At 47.2% G+C, this 22,902-nt stretch overlaps 1 protein-coding gene across 7 annotated transcripts in view; it reads right to left on the bottom strand.

Moving 5' to 3' along the window:
* Positions 1-22,902, bottom strand: part of SYNE3 (spectrin repeat containing nuclear envelope family member 3) — a 982,841-nt gene that overhangs the window by 734,547 nt on the left and 225,392 nt on the right. For all 7 annotated transcript variants that reach the window (XM_069637674.1, XM_069637672.1, XM_069637675.1 and 4 more), the window contains one exon: positions 17,762-17,880. In XM_069637674.1, coding sequence (XP_069493775.1) covers positions 17,762-17,765 — 4 coding nt within the window. In that variant the 5' untranslated portion in view covers positions 17,766-17,880. The remainder of the gene's footprint in view (positions 1-17,761; positions 17,881-22,902) is intronic.

The following is a 22,902-nucleotide window of genomic DNA, read 5'->3' as shown; positions in this document are numbered from 1 at the left end:
CTTTAATGAAGTGATTCAAGGGCCAGGAGAACATGCCTCTCATCAGTTGTGTAAGAATGATAACTGCATCAGAATAACTGCATCACTTAACATGATGATCAAAATTCCCTGGCTTCTGATTACTATTCATGTTACGTTGTCATGTGAGTTGTGACAACACTTACTCAAAGCCAGCCTTACAGTCAAGAGAAATATACACTATCAATGTTTACTCCCTAAAAATAGAAACATGTGCCCAACAAAAACGGGAAACGACAAACACATATTAGCCAATCCCTGGCTTCTGCCCACAAAGCTCCACTCATATCATTTCAAATCAGTGACCAGCATAGCAGTGGCATAGGAAGGAACTCTAATAATATTATTGCCCAATCTCAAGATGAATTTTAACGGGAAAGAACATTTTTAAAAAGCAGAAAGTATCCTATTTGGCACAGCTGATTACTTTTTGACTCCCTGTAAAATCATTTCACTCCAAGTAGGAAAAAATTCTTATTGGAGTCTTGCTTGTTACCCTGACATAGGAAGTAAAATGACAGGGCACATATTACTTCCTATAGTTTCGGCCACCCTTCCTCACCACAGCCTAGAGAAAAATTGAAAAAGAGCCTTACTGAGGTTTCTTATGCAGCTCGGCTGAAGAAAATAACATATATATTCCTTTAAGGTTAATAGCTTCTGTAACTAGGGACCCCTCTGTAATTCATTTGTACCAGTTAAATAAGATCCAGGGGGATACTAGAGTCAACGTATTTATATTGAAATGTCCTCAGCAGCTGAGCATAGAAATACACTGAAGGTGCAGTTCTATATACCGTTACTATAGTTTTCTATCCTTTAGCAAACAAACACATTTCCTATACTTTGCTGTATTGCCGAAACAACTGACTTGGTTTTCGAAAGTTACTGATTTGCTAATCATCCGCAAGGAGTGTTCTCCTGTCCCTTTCCAGTCGTACCACTCTCCGGCTCCTTTGGAGGCCTCCAATACTAGTTGACAGGGCACTATAAAAAGTGAGGGATTGCAGCAGTAAAACACCCACTGGGATATTTGCAGACCCATAATACTTTGTAAGTAAAACATATTTCGTGCCTTACCATGATATGATATGCATTTTAAGAAAGTGTCATGAATCTGCATGTACACTATTATTTTGCAGAGCATACAAGATTGTTTGCAACTTATCCCACCCTTATATAGTTGGGTAGGATTATACCACTGATAAGTGAAACCGTTTTTGTATAAAAGCGAGTTACAGTATAATTTGTAATTTGTTGAAGTCTATGCCAAACGCAACTCTGAACACTTGGAAATGATGCAGATTGTGAAGCATTCTACTGTCTGAATATCTGTTATAGTCCATACCCATTATCCCTTGAAGGCCAAGTAAATATTGCAATTTTACTCTCCTCCTATAGGGTAATGTTAGCAGTGCTAAAGTAGGAGATGCTGTGCATAACATTTGTCTACTCAAAATCCATAGAGAGAAAATGTATATTTGAGTTTTATAATGCATCAGCTTACAAGGTGACCCCTTCAAAGCCCTTGCGTGACATATGTTCCAAGAATAGAAAGCCTAGGATGAGGTTAGACATCCATGTAGCCTGCTTACTTCCAGTCAGTATCAGATATTTAAGATGATATTTGGTTACATGGTGTGGGTGACACTTTCATTATTATTATTATTATTATTATTATTATTATTATTATTAGGGTATTTATTGAGCGCGGACTTAGCTTCGGGTAGCAACGGAGCACTTTACAATCGCAGTAAGGGAAGTAGAGAAAAAGGGAATGGGAGCTAACGGGAGGGCAATTTGCAGCAAGTTATCTACAAGCAACCAGGGAAGGAGACAGTGAGATGCAGATCAGTCTCAGTACGGTGGGAATGCAGGGTGTGTGGATGTATGTGTTACAGAGGAGCCATTCCTTAAAAATGAAGGGCTTGAGCTCTTTCCTGAAAGGTAGCAGCAATGGGGTGAGTCTGATGACCGGCTCGTTCTTTTCTTGCTGTGTCATCGGAGTTCAAGTCTGCACATTTCCTGACTTCTGGTGGATCACAGGCCTCTGGAGATGCAGAGTTTCTCAGTGAGATTTCTTGGGGACTTCAGGGTGCCAGCCTTGTAAAGGCTTGCAGCAGGATCCAGTGCAGTTAGAGGAGGGCCAGGGTCGAATTTCCAGAGTCCTTTGATGTGTCGTGCGGCAGCATGCAGAACACATCTCAGGGATGCCAGTGTAGTCAAAAGGGCACTTTTGATAAGGCACCATAAATAATAGAAGGTCTGTTGCTTGAACATTGTTTAAATTGCAACAAACATAAAATAAGTGGATGTAGTTACAAGTCTGGTAACCTTTTGCAGAGCCAAGAGAGGAAGAGTCCTGGTTGTCTGGTAATATCTAAATAGGTTCTGGGGTAGAGTTTAGAGGTCTGAGTAAATGTGTGGTAGACTAAAGCATAGGAGTCATGAGTGGGGAGGGGACAGTATTTAGTTAATGTGTGCAGGCATATCTTAACGTGATTTTTCTGTTCATGGAACCACTTTTTCATATTAGTTTTTACCTCTTGTGGCCATATTCGTTTTTTAAGGTCACACGTGCATAGTAGGGTAATGTAAATGAGCTAGACCAGAATATCATGACTAGTAAATTATTTTAAGTGAAAGCAAATGGCAGGTAATTGCTGTGGCTTGTGCCTTATTACATCGTATTGCATAGGTGAGAAATGTCTGTGTGCGCTGCTAAATATCTTCTGAGCGGCACCCAGAAGGAAGCTGAGCAAGCGCACATGCGCACAGCTTAGAGGGAATATTGGTTCCAACTCCCCAGCTCCCTTTGTACTCAAACACTGGGCTGAGGAAGAGGACGACAGAGTAAAGAGGCTAACATTTACATATCTCATTGGAGATGTCTCGTTAATCAGGTCAGGCAAAGTCAAGCACTTGACCGTAATCACATTAATCTGATACCCATTAGCTACCCACACACGGATAAAAGGCAGAACATAGAGACACACTCTGAGGAAGGCGAGACACGAGCAGGGGCAGATTTTCTGGGGTGAAGGCGCAACCATTGGAGCAGAACGACTGATTGAGGGACCAGAACGAAGGGTAAGGAAACCTTGAAGATCCATGCAGGAGGTCACTGCCTCCGGGAAACCATGAAGGATAAGTGGAGAAAGCCAAATCCCAAACCAGAAGAAATCTGTATTGTGTTTCAAGGATGCCAGCAACCCTACCGGGTGAACGACAGAATTGGAGAAGTGAGGTTGAAGCCTGTGGTATCAACCTTGACTCGTGAATCAAAGCCGCAGAGGCAAGAAAGGAATGCACACAACCGCTGAGTTAGCAAAAGACATGAAAAGCCGGTTTGTGTCAAGGAAAGATTGAAGCTGCAACAGTGTATCTCCCAACTAAAAGTTTGCATGCTAATGAGACGCGAAAGAAAGAAAATCAGTAGTGAACTTTTAAGTTACCAATAACTGTGAAGCCAGTGATACCGAGTAGCAGAGTGGTCCGGCAAAAGGAAATAGCCCACTCGAAAGTCTCTGTGAAATGTTTGAAGTCTTGTTATAAGTGGCAAAGTGAACGAACTCCGAAATGGGCGATGGTCAAGATTAACTCTGACGAAAGGGGAAGTTAAGAATCAATGCTTCGAGGTGAACATTTCTTTGAAATGTTCTGATTGTGGTATGGAACTACCAAGACCAAGAGACACGGGAGCAAATAACATAAGGGAGAGGTGAATTGAAAGTCGAAGTGGTCCTGCAGAGGTCTATGGTAAATACCTTGCACATTCGAAAGTCTTCGACATCAGTGAAAGGTCCAAGCCCGATTGAGGGAGACCGGAAACATGAAATAAGTTAGGGGGAAGGAGCCCCTAACGAATGTGAATGAAGCTTTGGGAAGGGAACTCCTGCAAGTGCTGTGATTGCGAGGTCCGAGTCCGGTTGAGGGAGGTCTACGTTGAATCAGGTACTTTTTGTTGAAAGGTCTGAGCCCGAGAGAGGAAGACCTACGCAAACCTTTGTTGAACTGTGAAGGAACATTTAGAAAACTGGAACAAATGACTTTAACGTGGAAGGCAAAGTGGGCCTCAACCCACGTTTTGAACTGGATTTTATTTGACAACCTAACAACCTGAGCCAAAGTGTGTCATCCTGTTTACGGGCCGCCTTAGTCCATGCTGTCCAACATGGGGAGGAGAGCTGACTCAGCCACCTTGATCCTTTATGTTATAACACTGACTTTCCTTTGCTTGAACATTCCCCTTTACACACTTTATGTATAAGAGATATGGCAGGCATTGGGTTTTGTTAGTATAGGCCAATTTGATATGACACAAAACTGACTAGGACTGTGTTTTCTTTATTATTTAATGGTAGAAACTACCCCCATCATAGCTATAGGGCACAGTAGGAGTTTTCCAAACCCCAGGAAGTTAATTAAGGTTTTGAAACTTGTATCTCTTGTGTCAGTGTCATACTTGTGATACCATGACTCCCTCCCTCCAGGAATATTTCACTAGTGATGAAATCCCAGATGTTCCTGCATCTGTGTCATGCTCTTCGTGAGCCTGCTGAATTATTTTTGGAAGTAAATGCACTCAAACATTTTGGGCCTTCACTCTTGTTTGGTTCTCAGCCTTATCCTTTTGAATTGTCAAGCAGTGGCTGAAAGCAAATATGTAATCTCCTGTGATGCTGGAAATGCATTGGAGGGACAGGTCCTCCATGTCATTGTCCTGTATTCCTTGTATCATGTGTGTTCTGTGTTATTTTCTGCACAGGAGTACATGTGGGACTCCTGGCAGTGCAGCTCTTCCTCTTTTTGGTTTGGTGAACAGACCCTTGGGATACCCTTATGGCACCCATGGGTGGGGGTACAACTCTGTACCCCTATTGTATGTTTTTGGGCACCTGTGTGTGGCCCACAGAGCAGGGTGTGGGCTGGTGGCAGCTCCATGCTGAATTTGATAGGTGCTTTGAATATCCTCAATTTTGGGATACCCAGGCCCTGCCATCGGAATCAGTAGATTCCTGATAGGAGACAAGATGACCCCTGTGGCCTCTTGCTTTCTATTGCCTGTTACCTTGTTTTCCCAAAGTCCTGGGAAGCCCTGGCTCTGTTACTTCCCCCTGACTGGCTGCTGGGTGGAAGTTCCATATATGGTATTGTGGGGAAGTCCAGGTCAGACTGGCTGGAGCCTTCCCAATGACTGTATGTTGTGGGTACACCCTTGGGGTGGGACCTGGGCGAATGGAGTGTGTGACCAATATGCATTTCATGTTCTGGGTGTCTGGTTTCTGGTATGTGACACAAAGACTGAGACAGCCCTGCCTGAAACTGGTATTAATGCAGTGTGGAGTGCTGAATGGCTGGGTACTTGTCCCAATACACATTCCTTGTTGTGAGTTTCTGGAGGGAGTAGAATGGCCTCAATGCACTGTGAGCCTGATTGGCTGCCTGCCTGCATAAATGCCCTTCTGGATGATTGGTTGCCCGAGTTTGACCCAGCAGAGTGAATGAGAGGCCAAACAGTATATATCTGGTGGAAATCGCTCAGAAGCTGAAGTCGATACTTAATGCTTACTCTCGAAGCCGAGCCGGAAGAAGAAAGTGAACCGCTGTTCCCTTCAACATAATCTGAAAGCTGCTGTGTCTTCAAGAAACTGATCCAAGCGAGGACCTGGCTAGGAGGCCTCTTCCCGGGCTACGAGGGACCATCATGCACCAGTTGATCTTTGCTAAAGCTCCCTGGAAGTCAGACCCTCGAAAGGCTGCCGACCAGAGAAGGGGACCAACGCGGAATCCGAAGTGAAGTACCCTGATTTCCTTCAATCATCATTGACCAGCGTTTGCAGGTTTGCTATAACCGCTGGAAGTCCATCGAAGTGTGTTGCCCAGAAGTGGGAACAACTCGACGTTGTGCCCAGAAGCGGTAACAACTTGACTTTGTGCTGCTCAACGACTGGAGTCACAACGCTCCATTGTCTAAGACATTCGATTCAAGGACTCTCTTGCCCATCATCGTCGACCGCTTTGTGCGACTGGAGAAAGTCAAGGTCGTCGATGACGATCGAGGAGAATCCGTTGGTGGGTTTCCTGCCACCCGAAGACCTCAAAGACACCACTGAGGATCCGACAGCCAGCCGTGGTCACCTCCCGTTCGCCGACGCCTGACGCTGACGACCCAACGTCCTTGCTGGGCCACAGTTCTTCATTGACTTTTTGCAGCAACAAACTATCGTCAAGGGGCACCGCACGCATCATTTTCCAGGACGTTTTCGACCGATCGTCAACGAGCACCTCAAGGACCGAAGCTGCTGCCTCAATGACATTGTTCTCCTTTTTCTCATGGAATCTCGACAACCCGTGGCTCCTGCCTTAAAGGGAGTTCACTGAAGAAGGGCGCGCTGAGGACTCGTCGAATAACTCTACGAAACCAGGTTCATTGGGGTTGTAGAACCTCTAGAAGGAATCGAGACTATATTAAGAATTTCTGGACTGGGCTTGTCAATATGCTTTATTTACAGGTGGCCCAGGTGTGGGGGATCCTCATTCAGAACTGTCTCTAGGTAGACAGGAGGGTGTTCTGGCATTGCTTGATTTAACTTACTTTCTTTCTGTGGTCTATCGTTGATTCATCTTACATCTGATTAGTATGTTATTTGGGCTGTTAGCCGTGGATGCATTTCAAAGGAATTGATAGTTAAGAGTGGTACCACGTAGACCTGTATATATTTGTCATTATAGTATTGCCAGAGTGTAAAGACTGGTAGGGGGGTCTGTACTTCCGCTCTCTATATGGTAGAGGGGAGGCACAGAGGACCCCAGCCAAGATTCTCTAATATGGTAACGATGGACGAGCAATCAAGGCTTAGCTTCTCAGGAGGTGATGCAGGCTGGTTCTTAAGTACAGTGTATCCCCAAGCCCCCACAAAGGAATGTCCACACACTGTATTACTGAAAACACAGTCTTTATATAATTAATATTCAAGGGTTATGTACACTTATCACAATAACGCACTTTGTGCTCAGGAAAATCAGCAATGGTAAATATCTACAATTCTAAAGTGGTACCACTAATATTAGACCTCATTAAAGTGCATTCACAATACTGTTAAAATGGCACACAGATCAATAAGAAGGAAACCAGCAATAGAGAGAGGAGAGATAACAGAGGGTTGAAACAATAGGCAGAATACTGGCCCCTACCACTGGACACAGTTCTGTGTGGAGATCCCCCCACCTGGGCAACCTGTAAAATAAAGAGATATAACACCAGCCCAGTCCATATATTGTTCAATAGTCTATTTCTCTCCTATAATGTTTTTACCCCCCCAATGTACCTGGTGGAGTCGAGTTCTTCGAAGAGGCGTCGACAGATCCTTCTTGAATGACCCCCTTTAAAGCAGGAGTCACGGATCGTCGAGAGGCGTCGAGAAGCGTCGAGGAACTCGGTGTTCGGTGTCGGGGAATCGACGGCCCTTCTTGAATGCCTTCCCTTTCAAGCGGGAGACACGGGGCGTCGAACGTCCGACAACAAACAAGGTAGAACGGCGTCGATGAGGCGGCAGGCTTCGATCCGAGCGGTGCTCGTCGGCGTCGAGATGTCGGCGTCCTGCGAGGAAGAGGCGTGCGGGGCACCTCGGCGACACTAGTTCTGGACCGCAAAGATTGTGGGTGACGGTGGCCCAGCAAGGGCGTCGAGTCGCTCGAGTCTTTGGGGTCGTGAGGTGGCGGGAAACCCACCGGCGGATTCTCCTCGGCGCGTTGGTCGTCCTCGACTTTCTCCGGCGGGACAAAGCGGCCGACGATGCGGACGAGGGAGTCCTTCAAGGCAAATGTTCTTAGGCAAGGAGCGGACGGCTCCGGTCGTCGGCGGCACGGCGTCAAGTGGTTCCCACGGCGGGGCAACACAACTTCGACGGGCCTCCAGCGGTTACACAGACCTGCGAACCCTGGTCGACGGCAATGGACTTCGACAGCGTCGATGTCCGGGTGCTTCACTTCGATCTCCTCGGCGGTCCCGTCTCGGGTCGGCAGCCTTTCGAGGGTCTGACTTCCAGGGCGCTTCGGCGAAGATTCAGCGGTGCTCGATGGTCCCTCGGAGCACGGGAAGAGGGCGCCTAGCCAGGTCCTCTCTCGGGTCAGTCCTCGACGATTTCGACAACCTTCAGTTCCGTCGAAGCAAATGCCACAGCAAGTCTTCTTCTTCCAGCTGGACGTCGAGGATCAGCAAATCCAGTTACTCTTGAGTGGAGACTCAGCTTCTGAATGCTTCTGAACAATTTCCAGTGGTGAGAGGTCCCCAGATATACTATCCTGTCTCCCATCCACACTGCTGGCACACACACAGCAGCCAATCACACAGAAGGGCATTCATGCAGTCAGTCAGCCAATCAGGCACACAGTGCATTCAGGCCACACTCCTCCCTTTCAGACACTCACAACAAGGAATGTGGATTGGGACAAGTACCCAGCCATTCAACACTACACACTGCATTCAGGCCAGTTTCGGGCAGGGCTGTCTCAGTCTTTGTCTCACATGCCAGAAACCAGACAACCACAACAAGAAGTGTATATTGGTCACACACTCCATTCACCCAGGTCCCACCCACAGGAGGTACCCACAACATACAGTCAAAGGGAAGGCTCCAGTCAGTCTAGCTGGGCCTTCACAACAACACCATATATGGAACTTCCACCCAACAGCCAGTCAGGGGGAAGGGACAGAGTCAGGGCTTCCCAGGACTTTGGGAAAAACAAGACAACAGGCAATAGAAAGCAAGAGGCCACAGGGGCCATCTTGTTTTCTATCAGGAATCAACTGATCCCAATGGCAGGGCCTGGGTATCCCAAAATGGAGGACGCCCAGAGCACCTGTCTACTTCAGCATGGAGCTGCCACCAGCCCATACCCTGCTCTGTGGGCCACCCACAGGTGCCAAAAAACATACACTAGGGGCACAGGGTTGTACCCCTACCCATGGGTGCCATAAGGGTATCCCATGGGTCTGTTCACCAAACCAAAAGAGAGAGCTGCACTGCCAGGAGTCCCAAATGGACTCCTGGGCAGAAAACATAACAGAACACACGATAAAAGGCAGAAAAGGACAAGGATTCAGAGGCCCTGTCCCTCTGATGCATTTCCAGCATCACAGTCGCCCCCCCCAGACTGAGGTGGAGGGTGTCTAATCTCCCACGGGATAGACACCCTCATCCAGACGGTCAACATACCTTCTGGAAAGGCCATCCGCATTATCGTGACTCTTCCCTGGTCTGTGCTCTATGGTGAAGTCTAGCCCTTGCAGGCTAATGGACCACCTGAGCAATTTCGGGTTCTCACCCTTCATCTGCATAAGCCACTTCAGGGGCTTATGATCTGTTTGGACCTTGAAGGTAGACCCCGTAAGGTAGGGCCTAAAACGCCTAAGGCTCCAAACTATGCTAAAACACTCCTTTTCAACAGTAGCCCACCTAAGTTCTCTACCCTTGAGTTGTCTACTGATGAATATGATAGGGTGTTCTCTCCCTTTGTCATCTAACTGGGACAAGACAGCTCCAATTCCGGTGTCGCAGGCATCCGTCTGGACGATAAAGGGTCGGCTGTAGTCAGGCGCACACAACACAGGTGCCCTACACAGACTTTCTTTCAAGCCATCAAAGGCCCTCTGACAGTCTTCAGTCCAATTAACCTTCCTAGGTTGTTTGGGCGAAGTTAGAGCTGTCAGGGGTGCAGCTATGGTTCCATAGTCTGCCATGAAATTGCGATAGTACCCAGTGAGGCCCAAAAAGGCTCTCACCTGGGTTTGAGTAGTGGGAGTCTCCCAGTTCTGTACGTCCTGTACTTTACTGGAGAGAGGTTGGATTTGACCCCCTCCTACCTCATGACCAAGATAGGTAACTTTCCCCTGAGCTATCTGGCACTTGGTGGCCTTGATAGTGAGGTTAGCCCTTTTCAAGGCCTGCAACACCCTATCCAGATGTGTCAAATGCTCTTCCCAGGTGGAACTGTAGACGGCAATGTCGTCTAAGTAAGCCACACAAAAGGCTTCCAGCCCACTGAGCGCATGGTTGACCAATCTCTGGAAGGTGGCAGGGGCATTCTTCAACCCAAAGGGCATGACCCTAAACTGGTAGAGTCCCTCAGGTGTTGAGAAGGCCGTCTTTTCCTTGGCATGGTCCGTCAGAGCTATTTGCCAATAGCCTGAGGTAAGGTCAAAGGTGCTCACAAATTTGGCAGCACCTATGGTGTCCACGAGCTCATCAGCCCTGGGCAATGGGTGCGCGTCAGTTTTGGTGACGGCATTGACTCCTCGGTAGTCCACACAGAACCTCCAATCCTTGGTACCCGCCTGGGAACTTGCCTTGGGGACAAGGACCACTGGACTGGACCAGGGACTGGTTGAGGGTTCAATAACACCCAGATCCAACATCTTGGCGACCTCAGCCTGGATGTGGTTTTTGACGGTATCTGACATACGATAGCTCCTGCTCTTGACAGGCACGCTGTCACCAGTGTCAATTTCGTGCTTACACCACGGTGTAAGGCCCGGTGTCAGTGAAAACAGAGAGGCATACTGCTGGAGCAAAGCCCTGCAGGCCCTCTGCTGCTCCGTTGTCAAATCGGGAGAGAGTTGTACTCCCTCCACTGAGCCATCCTGAGGGTTGCTATGCAGCAAATCAGGAAGGGGCTCACTCTCATCCTCTTCTTGCCCTGAAGCTAGCAAGAGACATGAGACCTCCGCTCGTCTGTGGAAAGGCTTGAGCCTGTTGACATGGAATACCTGGGGGGCTACCCCAGAGGCTCCCATGTCAACCAGATAATTGACTTCGCCCATCTTGGAGATGATCCTGAAGGGTCCAGTCCACTTGTCTGCCAAAGCTCTAGGCTTGGTAGGCTCCATCACAAGGATTTCCTGTCCCGGAGTCCAATCCACTTGCGAAGCTTTAAGGTCATGCCAGTACTTGTTCAATTCCTGGCTGGCCTTGAGATTTGCTGTTGCCTGACCCATCATTTGTGTCATCCTCCGCCTGAGGCCTAACACATAGTCCCCCACTTGCTTGGCGGGACCTGGAGGGGTGGCTTCCAAGCCTTCTCGGATCAAGGCGAGGGGCCCCCTCACGGGATGTCCAAAGAGTAACTCAAAGGGGCTGAAACCAACACCCTCTTGAGGTACCTCCCTGTAAGCAAACAGCAGGCATGGCAGGAGGAGATCCCATTTCCTCCTTAGGGGCTCTTCCAAAGCACCTAGCATGCCCTTGAGAGTTTTGTTAAATCTCTCAACCAGACCATTGGTCTGGGGGTGGTAAGAGGTGGAGAACTTGTAGGTTACCCCGCACTCTTTCCACCTGGTTTTCATGTAACTAGACATGAAGTTGGATCCTCTGTCAGAGACAACCTCCTTGGGGAATCCAACACGGGTGAAAATGCCCAGGAGAGCCCTGGCAACCACCTTGGCAGTAACAGTCCGAAGGGGTATTGCCTCAGGGTACCTGGTGGCATGATCTACCAAGACCAGGATGAACCGATGTCCACCTGAAGTGGGAGGGTCAAGGGGACCGACGATGTCGATGCCCACCCTCTCAAATGGTGTGCCAACCACTGGTAATGGCTGCAGTGGGGCAATGATCCTGCCTCCAGTCTTGCCAGACAACTGACAAGTGGGGCAGGTCCTGCAGTGGGACTCCACTTCTACCCCCATCCTTGGCCAGTAGAAATGGGCAGAGAGCCTCTGCTTAGTCTTCTTAGTCCCAAGATGACCAGCCAAGGGCACCTCATGCGCCAACTGCAGTAGGAAGGGCCTGTAAACCTGGGGTACCACCAACCTCTTGCGGGCACCAGGTTCAGGCTTAGTGGGCTCACTAACAAGGAGCTCACCCTCCCAATAAACCTTGAATGTCCTAGGCACTTCACCTTGTGCCTGGGACAGGGCCTGTTTCCTCAGACCCTTGAGAGAGTGGCACTCTCTCTGTCCTTTACAGAAGTCTGCCCGGGAGGGTCCCCCTTCAGCTAACAAGCATTGAAGGTCGGGGTGCTCCTCTGGGTTGAGAACCTCTCCCACAGGAGAGTCTTCTGTCTCTTCTCCCACAGGAGTTGAGTTTGGGTTTTCCACTGGACCCAGCCCGTCCGGAGTATGGATCCCAATGGGTGCTGTCGGAACAGCAGGAAGAGAAGGTGTTCCCTCCACAGAGGTGGCCTTCTTGGTCTTCCTTCTTCTTGCCTTAGGCCTCGCCTTTGGCTCGGGTACCTGACTCACAGCCAGACCCGGTGTCACCTGTGACCTAGTGACCGCAGCAGCAGTCAGGGGAAGACCATCCGAGATCAACCCCAACTCCACTAGATCATTACCTAACAGAATGTTAGCAGGGACATTGTCCTGAACCAGGACAGGAAGCTTTGCTGTCTTGTCTCCAATCATGAGTGTGACTAAGGCTACAGGTGATAATTTGGGAGGCCCACCAGCTAATCTGGTGGTTTGCAGAGGAGCACCTTCATAGTCCTCTGGCTTGAGCAGGGTCCTGTCCACCACTGTCATGCTTGCCCCAGTGTCTCTCAAACCAGTAGAAGGCTGGCCATTCAAGAGGACACTTCTCAAAAACCTACGGGTGTTCTGTGGGATAGTCGCCAGTACTTCTGCGTACTGGTCCCAGGCCCCAAGGGACACTAAGGAAATCTCTACCGGAGCACCAAAGGTGATTCCGGTAGAGGAGGGGAGGACAGTGGCCTCCACCTCAGACACGGGGTAAGGGTAGGTCAGGCTGACAGCCTGTACTCCAAGTGCCTTACCTTTACACTTGGGGTCACCCCTTTTGTGATCCAGAGCCCCACAGTCCCAACAAGGGCCAGGAGTGCGGGGTACGGTACTGGAACCACTGGGAACCTGCTTTGCAGCAGGTGGACCACTACTCTTATTCCCACCCACAGAGGACTTATCCCCACTAGATTTTTGGGTCTTAGGAGAGGAAGGTTTTGGTTTACCCGACTGTGACTGCTTTTGGGACTCCTCAGCTTTCTGAGAGGCCCCCTTTTCTTTGTCCTTGTCCTTCCCACTGGGGTCCTTAGGGGACACCCGATGGGAGACCCACTTGTCAGCCAACCTAGCCAGCTTAAAGGGGTCCAAAATGTTCTGGTCAGCCACATACTGACGCAGCTCTGGTGAACAGGCTTCAGAAAAATGCTCAAAAAACAAGAGGTGGGACAACTCAACAAAAGTTTTCACCTTGTATCCATCAATCCACCCCATCATGTTCATGTGCGCAGTACTCACCCAGTCAACCCAAGACACATTCTCTCTTTTCTTAAATTCCCTGAACCTTTTAAGGTATTGGGCAGGTGTCTTGCCAAACTTGGCAATCAAAGCAGACTTCATACACTCATACTGACCCCTTTCTTCCACACTCAGCTTCAGAATACAGTCATATCCAGTTTGAGGCACTCTGCTTAACAAACACTTAGCCCAATCTCTTGTATCTACATCATGAATTGCACAAGCCATTTCAAACGCTTCAATCCATTGGAGGATATCTGAACCCTCCACAAACACACCAACCAAATCTTTCATAAACTTGGTGGCTGGGGACCTACCACTCTCAATTGGTCTAGCTGAAGTCTCCACTCGAGCTTTCTCTAACTGGATTCTCTGACATTCAGTGTCCTTTTCTTTGAGCGCAAGATCCCTATTCTTGAGTTCCACTTGTTGTGCCAGCTCCTCTTTCTTAAGCTCAGCTTCTATTTCCAACTTGCGATATTCAAAGGCTAACTTCATCCTTAATAACTCAAGTTCCATGGAATTGCTGGGGTTTGGAACAGAGGCAGCAGGAATGGTGGCATTCCCAGAAACAGATTCAGCGACAACCCCAGGGGCAGAGTCCTCACTGGTTGCATCCCCCCCTTCCTCAAGAGTTTCACCATCAGTCTGGTAATCCACCAGGGCAGCTATCAGCTCAGCCCTAGACTTATCCACAAAGTCTAACTCCCTGGCTTCACAAGCACTCTGGAGAGCCTCTAAGCTCATCCGAGTCAATTTACCATTTGCAATGGACTCCATTGCTTGTAATGCAGTTATTTGGAACACACCCGAACCTTAATCTAACAAAAGTGCGGATATTTTGTAAGTGGCACGGTTATACACTGAGTCTTAAAACCATAAGCATCCCACCGCTGCCACCAGCTGTAAAGACTGGTAGGGGGGTCTGTACTTCCGCTCTCTATATGGTAGAGGGGAGGCACAGAGGACCCCAGCCAAGATTCTCTAATATGGTAACGATGGACGAGCAATCAAGGCTTAGCTTCTCAGGAGGTGATGCAGGCTGGTTCTTAAGTACAGTGTATCCCCAAGCCCCCACAAAGGAATGTCCACACACTGTATTACTGAAAACACAGTCTTTATATAATTAATATTCAAGGGTTATGTACACTTATCACAATAACGCACTTTGTGCTCAGGAAAATCAGCAATGGTAAATATCTACAATTCTAAAGTGGTACCACTAATATTAGACCTCATTAAAGTGCATTCACAATACTGTTAAAATGGCACACAGATCAATAAGAAGGAAACCAGCAATAGAGAGAGGAGAGATAACAGAGGGTTGAAACAATAGGCAGAATACTGGCCCCTACCACTGGACACAGTTCTGTGTGGAGATCCCCCCACCTGGGCAACCTGTAAAATAAAGAGATATAACACCAGCCCAGTCCATATATTGTTCAATAGTCTATTTCTCTCCTATAATGTTTTTACCCCCCCAATGTACCTGGTGGAGTCGAGTTCTTCGAAGAGGCGTCGACAGATCCTTCTTGAATGACCCCCTTTAAAGCAGGAGTCACGGATCGTCGAGAGGCGTCGAGAAGCGTCGAGGAACTCGGTGTTCGGTGTCGGGGAATCGACGGCCCTTCTTGAATGCCTTCCCTTTCAAGCGGGAGACACGGGGCGTCGAACGTCCGACAACAAACAAGGTAGAACGGCGTCGATGAGGCGGCAGGCTTCGATCCGAGCGGTGCTCGTCGGCGTCGAGATGTCGGCGTCCTGCGAGGAAGAGGCGTGCGGGGCACCTCGGCGACACTAGTTCTGGACCGCAAAGATTGTGGGTGACGGTGGCCCAGCAAGGGCGTCGAGTCGCTCGAGTCTTTGGGGTCGTGAGGTGGCGGGAAACCCACCGGCGGATTCTCCTCGGCGCGTTGGTCGTCCTCGACTTTCTCCGGCGGGACAAAGCGGCCGACGATGCGGACGAGGGAGTCCTTCAAGGCAAATGTTCTTAGGCAAGGAGCGGACGGCTCCGGTCGTCGGCGGCACGGCGTCAAGTGGTTCCCACGGCGGGGCAACACAACTTCGACGGGCCTCCAGCGGTTACACAGACCTGCGAACCCTGGTCGACGGCAATGGACTTCGACAGCGTCGATGTCCGGGTGCTTCACTTCGATCTCCTCGGCGGTCCCGTCTCGGGTCGGCAGCCTTTCGAGGGTCTGACTTCCAGGGCGCTTCGGCGAAGATTCAGCGGTGCTCGATGGTCCCTCGGAGCACGGGAAGAGGGCGCCTAGCCAGGTCCTCTCTCGGGTCAGTCCTCGACGATTTCGACAACCTTCAGTTCCGTCGAAGCAAATGCCACAGCAAGTCTTCTTCTTCCAGCTGGACGTCGAGGATCAGCAAATCCAGTTACTCTTGAGTGGAGACTCAGCTTCTGAATGCTTCTGAACAATTTCCAGTGGTGAGAGGTCCCCAGATATACTATCCTGTCTCCCATCCACACTGCTGGCACACACACAGCAGCCAATCACACAGAAGGGCATTCATGCAGTCAGTCAGCCAATCAGGCACACAGTGCATTCAGGCCACACTCCTCCCTTTCAGACACTCACAACAAGGAATGTGGATTGGGACAAGTACCCAGCCATTCAACACTACACACTGCATTCAGGCCAGTTTCGGGCAGGGCTGTCTCAGTCTTTGTCTCACATGCCAGAAACCAGACAACCACAACAAGAAGTGTATATTGGTCACACACTCCATTCACCCAGGTCCCACCCACAGGAGGTACCCACAACATACAGTCAAAGGGAAGGCTCCAGTCAGTCTAGCTGGGCCTTCACAACAACACCATATATGGAACTTCCACCCAACAGCCAGTCAGGGGGAAGGGACAGAGTCAGGGCTTCCCAGGACTTTGGGAAAAACAAGACAACAGGCAATAGAAAGCAAGAGGCCACAGGGGCCATCTTGTTTTCTATCAGGAATCAACTGATCCCAATGGCAGGGCCTGGGTATCCCAAAATGGAGGACGCCCAGAGCACCTGTCTACTTCAGCATGGAGCTGCCACCAGCCCATACCCTGCTCTGTGGGCCACCCACAGGTGCCAAAAAACATACACTAGGGGCACAGGGTTGTACCCCTACCCATGGGTGCCATAAGGGTATCCCATGGGTCTGTTCACCAAACCAAAAGAGAGAGCTGCACTGCCAGGAGTCCCAAATGGACTCCTGGGCAGAAAACATAACAGAACACACGATAAAAGGCAGAAAAGGACAAGGATTCAGAGGCCCTGTCCCTCTGATGCATTTCCAGCATCACACAGAGTACAAAGTGTGTTATTGGGATTGTGTATATAACATGAACCTTATTTATATAAGGAACTGTGTTTTCACTAACAGTGTGTGGACATTCCTTTGTGGATGCTTAGGGACTACACTGTACTTAGGAACCAGCCTGTATCACCTCCTGAGAGCGTACGCCTTGATTGCTCGCCCACTTTTTACCAATTAGAGAATCTTGGCTGGGGTGCTCTGTGCTTCGGCTCTGCCATATAGAGATCAGGAGTACAGATACCCCCCCCCCCCCAGTCATTACATCTACAGAATTGACTTTTAAGGTCAAATCAGGCTTCGGAAAATGATTGCAATCCAAAAATCACTTTCACAATATTTCAATGATATTCTTTTAGAAGGGCAGCGAGTAAAATGTACAATCCAACACAAAGCAAACTCACAGGAATGTCTCTTTAGCTCTACATGGAAGCTTTCTGTCAGCAGTTTATTTTAGCTCATCATCCTTTGTTAGAAATTTCATGCCATGCTTCTGTATGAGACGGTTTACATGGGGAAAGTACACAAGATTTTAAGGCTACCAGGGGTGTACAGTAGAAGTGCGTTTTAGTCTGTTCTAAAAATCAAGGGTTTGTAGGAGTTGCTAGCTAGCTTATTGTATTAACAAATGATAATGAAATGAATAATAATGTATCTAAATGTTTCCTAATAATGCATCTGCATGGGGATTAGTTACTTAAAGGGTGCCTTAAAGGTAAGGGCTGGAGAGATTACCTGAATGTTTAAGTAGTAAATAATTATGTATACCTTTCTCTTAGCATGTTAACATTTTAATCATGTTAATAAGGTTGGGTATTTGTTTTCGTAGACATTTATTTTAGAGGGGAATATTATGATTCTGTTTTTATCGTGGATTTAATTTTGTATTTTAACAAATGCACTTTGTTTAATCTGTTATTCATGTGTACTGGTTTTATGCCCTTTTCCAAAACGAATGTAAAAATAAAGCCTCCTCTTTAGGATGCAAGTCCATTCAGCGACATCAAACATGAATTCCTAGTAAGAATGACAATCTAAATTCACCGAAACCCCTGATCAGTTCACATAATTAATCATTTCAGTTGCCAACAAAACAACATATTAAATTAAAATGTATTAGTTGTAACACAGGTTTTGTGATTTTAAGTGAAAATGATCCAAAACGGAAAAACCTACCCATTAGCCGGGAGGGGCAGCTGCGATAAAATTCCTTTCAGCGCCTTTAGATTTTCAGAGTAGCCCACTCTTTACTCTGGAATGTGTGCAGGGCTGTATGGAACCATTTATAAGAGGTCCTAAAAATAAAACAAAGATGAAGAATTAAAACAGGTGAAAAGTACACTACGGCATGATTGTATTGTTTTGTTTTTCAAGTCTATCAATAATTGAAAGTGATTCTCTGTTGGGCTTTGCAAACAGAAGTGGATTCTCGTGAGTGAAGCTCTCGTCTCAGACATGGGGCCAGCATGTTCACAAGTTTGAAATCAGGTGACAGGACTAAACGCAGCCCTTCATCCTTTTGAGGTCTATGAATCAAATAGCATTAAAAGAGGGTAATAATGACACCCATCACTACAGCGCTTAAAAAGTATGAGGAATCTGACATGAAGCGTTATGCATGAACAGAAATTATTATTATTAAGAAGACCTCCAAAACATATCTATAAAAGGAAATTCTAGAATACTGCACACAAATATAGGTATATATTATGAATGTAAAATCATTAACATTTGCAGAGTATGACAATGGAGAAGCCACGCCCTGCCATTAATCCCAGCCCATTGATTCAACTTCTATTCCTTAGCCACGCCTGCATTCAACGCGCATCACGGGTGAGGTGTGAAAATGCAATTTGTAACCTCTGTTTCAGGGATGTGTAAATATATGAAGTGGACATTTGGGAAGGGGTGGGAGGTAGCAGGCAAAGTGTAGAGTGGAAAATGGTCAGTGCGTTATACCACCAGCCACCCCACCCCCTGGGTCCCCCAACCTGTCCAGGATGGGAGAAAGTTGTAACTGTCCTTGTCCAACGAAGGATCAGTTGGTCACAGCTTTTCCGACAATCAGAGCTCAGACTGGAAAAGCTCTGTTTGTCATTTTTGTTCCACATTGTATTTTGAGCACAAGGTGGCACGGTGGCTCACTCTAGGGTATGTCAAGTATCTTCTTAGCATGTTGTGTTTTAGGGAGCACTGAAATAGGAGATATTAAAGGAAGATGGCTGAAGACAGCAGTGAGGAGTCACTTGGCGGAAGACTATTATTTCTTAAGATGTGCCTTTTGTGAGTGGCTATAAATAGGGCGGGTGTATAGCAGTGCATTCTGTTTGAAATAATGTCTACAAACAGGTGACCACGCCATGCATTTTCTTTCACTCTGTTCTACGTTTTGATGATATACTTGTTTTAACAACTTTATTTAAAGCCGGTCGCAACAGAATACATACATAATTGTATGACAAGATAATATCAAATCTTGACAGTAGTCAATGCCACTCGCACGTTCCCATAAGCGTCTCTCTTGTTGCTTCTCCTTTGAGGTCGAACTCCTCTGTATCCGGTTGCTTCGGGGTAGAAGCTGGGAGTTAGAGAGTTCTGTTAGGGGTGTAGGAACAGCTTTGCCAGTTGTGATTGAAAGGTGAGTGCCAGGAACTCTCATTCTTATTCCAGGACGGGGGGCAACAGTCTGTAAAGCGGTGGAGAGCCCCTTTTTTCGCTGCTGTGACCTTCTCTGCTACCAGGATGTCCCAGACCTTCGTCCACCATAGCGGCAGCAGGGGGCCCTCGCGTGATTTCCATTTACGGGCTAAGGTGATTTTCGCCACCAGGGGGAGTTGGGTTACAAATCTCGCCATTGGTCCCTTTCTCGGGTAGCTGTCTGTGGGGTTCCCAGTAAGATCACCTCCAGGTCCATTGGCAAACTATGGTTCTTGATTGATTCGATGGTCCGGAGGATCTCTTTCCAGAATTTTCGTGCCACTGGGGAGTGCCACCACATGTGAAGATACATTCCTCGCGCCCCACATAGTCTCCAGCACTTGAGGTCTAGGGAGCTCTTGAAATGGTGCAGGCGTTCCAGAGGGTAGTACCGCCGGTAGAGAAGTTTAAGTGTGCATTCCTTGTATGTAACACATCTGGTGGCTGTACTGTTCCTAAACCAGATGTCGATCCAGGTTTGGTCTTCTATTGGGTGGCCCAGGTCCCTTTTCCATTGGGCCATGCATCAGGGGCATGTGACCAGCATATCTTCTTGTAACAGTTTATATAGCCTCGTAATGAGGCCTCTTCTAGAGCTGTCCTGTAGCGCTAGTTCAATGGGGTGAGGCGTTCTAGTTGCTTCACGTTTAATCTCTGGTTGGGAAATCCAGTGGCGGATTTGTGCGTATGTGAACTTGTCTGTTTCCTGTAGGGCAGATTTGGTTTTGCATTCCTCAAAAGTTAGGGGGGTACTGCTCTCGTACAACTGCAAGATAGTCTTTAGCCGATGATATACTTTTAATGCACTTTAAAGGACATTTGTTTAGGCTCACGTCACTTGGTATTTTGCTATAGTACTCTTCCATTCAGAATAGGGAAAATTAAGCTTTAGTCATACGCTTTTTGCTTGCCATGTTACTTTAACGATTTATGAATTGTCGGTTGAATTTATTACGTAATGTATGTACTTTTGAAGGCTTTTCCATGCAACTGAGTATTATTTTCAATGTTTGTAAAAATGGAAGAAGATATTAAATCAAGTGACTAAATTGCAGACTAGGTTCAAATCCACGGGCAAATCATTTAACCTCATTGTGTCTTTTTTGCCAAAATTGGAAGTCCCTAGAAGCGATTCACTTTACAACCTCTACTTTTAGAAAAAGACTCACTCGTGATAAACTATAGTGGCGCTCTTCATATAATAGTGACCATTAATATATTGTACACCACACATTAATTTGCCTCTTGGCTTGCTCATGGCAACTTCTTGTAATGTCACTTTTCATTATGCCTTCGAGTATAAAGGACTCCTTTTAAGGTACTTTTCTGTGATGTCACTTCTGATGCTGTCGATTCATAGGCAAATTAAGGGATCTACCTGTCTTTTGACACACAGCATTGGCAATGCTTAGCCCAGCACTTAAGAACAATTGACATGTCAGTGCAACGCATGCAAAACAGACCTATAGTTTAGTTATTTTAAACGCTGTGTGTTTGAATGCCATTTGCAATTTATGATAATATTAAAGTGTATTCATAGGCAAAAGAGGAGCAAGAATGACGCCGCTCCAAACTGCTTTTGATGCACCTTCACTCGGAAAATGTCCTGCAAAATCATTTTGAAAAGTTGGTCACTAATTCTAGAGGTGGCTCCAGAATTTCAAAAAACGAAGGGGGTGGTAAATAAATGGGTGGGGTCGCACTAGTTACTTCTCACAATGCTGGAGAAAACCAAGTGAAAGACTCGTCAATTGTGGTAGCAAGTATTAGAAGACCTGCGTTTTTCAGGACACATACACAATCATTTTCAAGCTCTCTCAATGTTCTAGATTCTAGTTTTCCTCCTTTTTTTATCACACCCTGGAGACGGTTTAAGCACACACAAGTATTTAGCTGTGTGCCTCGCAAGTCATCTGAAATCTGGGGTGCCTTGCAGGGAAGCAGATGTTACAAACTCTGGACAACCCAAAGGGCTCTCACATAATCCCGGCACATTCATCTCCCATACATCCGATTTCCCCTGGCTCGGCTGACCTCCATCTATAGAGACTCCCTGCTTGTAATACTGTCTTCATTGTCCCCAGTTCATATCCTACTACACCTCCATCATCAACTGGTGCAGTTTTAACTTTTCAAGTCCTATTGTACGGACCCAGCTGTGGGGTGGCCCGGCTTACTGATTGTACCTCTGTTATTGTGTCTTGTCGAAGCACCAGGTCCTCAATGCATACAATTACAGGCTAAAATATGACTGTTATACTCCAGACGTGTGACAATCTGGAGACCCCACGGAGACTATGAGCTTGAAAATGATGCTGCTTGTCTGAACCGCATGATATGGCATTATGGTTTTAAACCCTATTTCTACGGTATGTTATAATACAAACTCTAAACAAGAATCTGTATTTAGAAAAGACCTTCTGAAAATATGACATTGTTCACCTTGGGTCAGGCTATACGGCCCTCAGAGATTGCCATTCTGTCACAGTTGGGGCACGACAGCGTGCTCAGTTAGAGCTGAACTCATGACCCACATTACATACTAGTAGTGTAATGAGAGCAGAAGATTTTAAGGTCTGCACTATATGTGGAGACCTATTTTGAACTTCACTATGAGGAGAATGGGCTGCCTCGTCTCACGGAACGGTAATGGCCTCAACAATATCATCAAAAGAAAGAAGGTCCTAACATATCTATGATCAATGCAATGTGTTGTTGCCCTATTGCAAGAGACTCATCTGTCCAATGAAGAAGCCAAGAAGCCAAGAAACTATAGACGGGATGGGTGGTCCAGACTTCCTACTCGACACATACCTCCAGGGCAAGCAGTGTACCAATCCTATTCCACAAAAACCTACTCTTGAAATAACTCTCACACAAGAGGGACAAAGAAGGGAGATTGATTAATGTCAAGATAAGACTGGATTGTAATTGTAATTGGTTATTTATAACGCATTCAATACCCAGAGGGTTTTAAGCACAGACACAGGGATCAAACCTGTGTTGCTCCACAACGTCTTGTTCCCAAGGAGAGCGTGTTGCCCCTAAGCTATCCTCCCGAGTGCACGATTATAAGATACTGAAGTCTTGATTGTTTCTGTTTTTGCATCCACATAAGATGACACTGCCTTCTTCCATGAGACAGCACAGCAAATACAGGACTTCAGAGCAGACCCAATTTTGGGACATGACTGACATCATTATGGACCTATTGCTGAACCACTAGAATGGTGCAAGGGTCCTTCGACCATCAAGAAGTGCAGGAGCCCTCAGCGATCTGACCCAGGAATTTAATTTGATGAATATTTGGAGACTGGCACACCCTTTGGGCTGAGACTACACCTTTTGTGCGCCATGGTGTATACTCACTGATAGACTTCTTGACTTGTGTGACACCCAGCTGCTCTAATTCCAGCAAACATACGAACTGTGGTTTCAGAGATCATGTCCCAGTTCGCCTATCAGTGACTCTCAAATACACCTTAAGGAAATAATATATGTGGTATTTGAATACCTCAATCCTCCAGAATGAGGTGACCAATGATACGGTTAATGAGGGATCAATGTATTTGTGGCAAAACAATCCAACAAAAGGTATGTCCCACTTAACGGTATGAGAC

The sequence above is a fragment of the Ambystoma mexicanum genome, chromosome 14, assembly GCF_040938575.1.
Source record: "Ambystoma mexicanum isolate Mex_15411 chromosome 14, UKY_AmexF1_1, whole genome shotgun sequence".
Taxonomy (NCBI): domain Eukaryota; kingdom Metazoa; phylum Chordata; class Amphibia; order Caudata; family Ambystomatidae; genus Ambystoma; species Ambystoma mexicanum.
The sequence above is the reverse complement of the archived record's forward strand: the minus strand, read 5'-3'. Positions and strand labels throughout refer to the sequence as shown.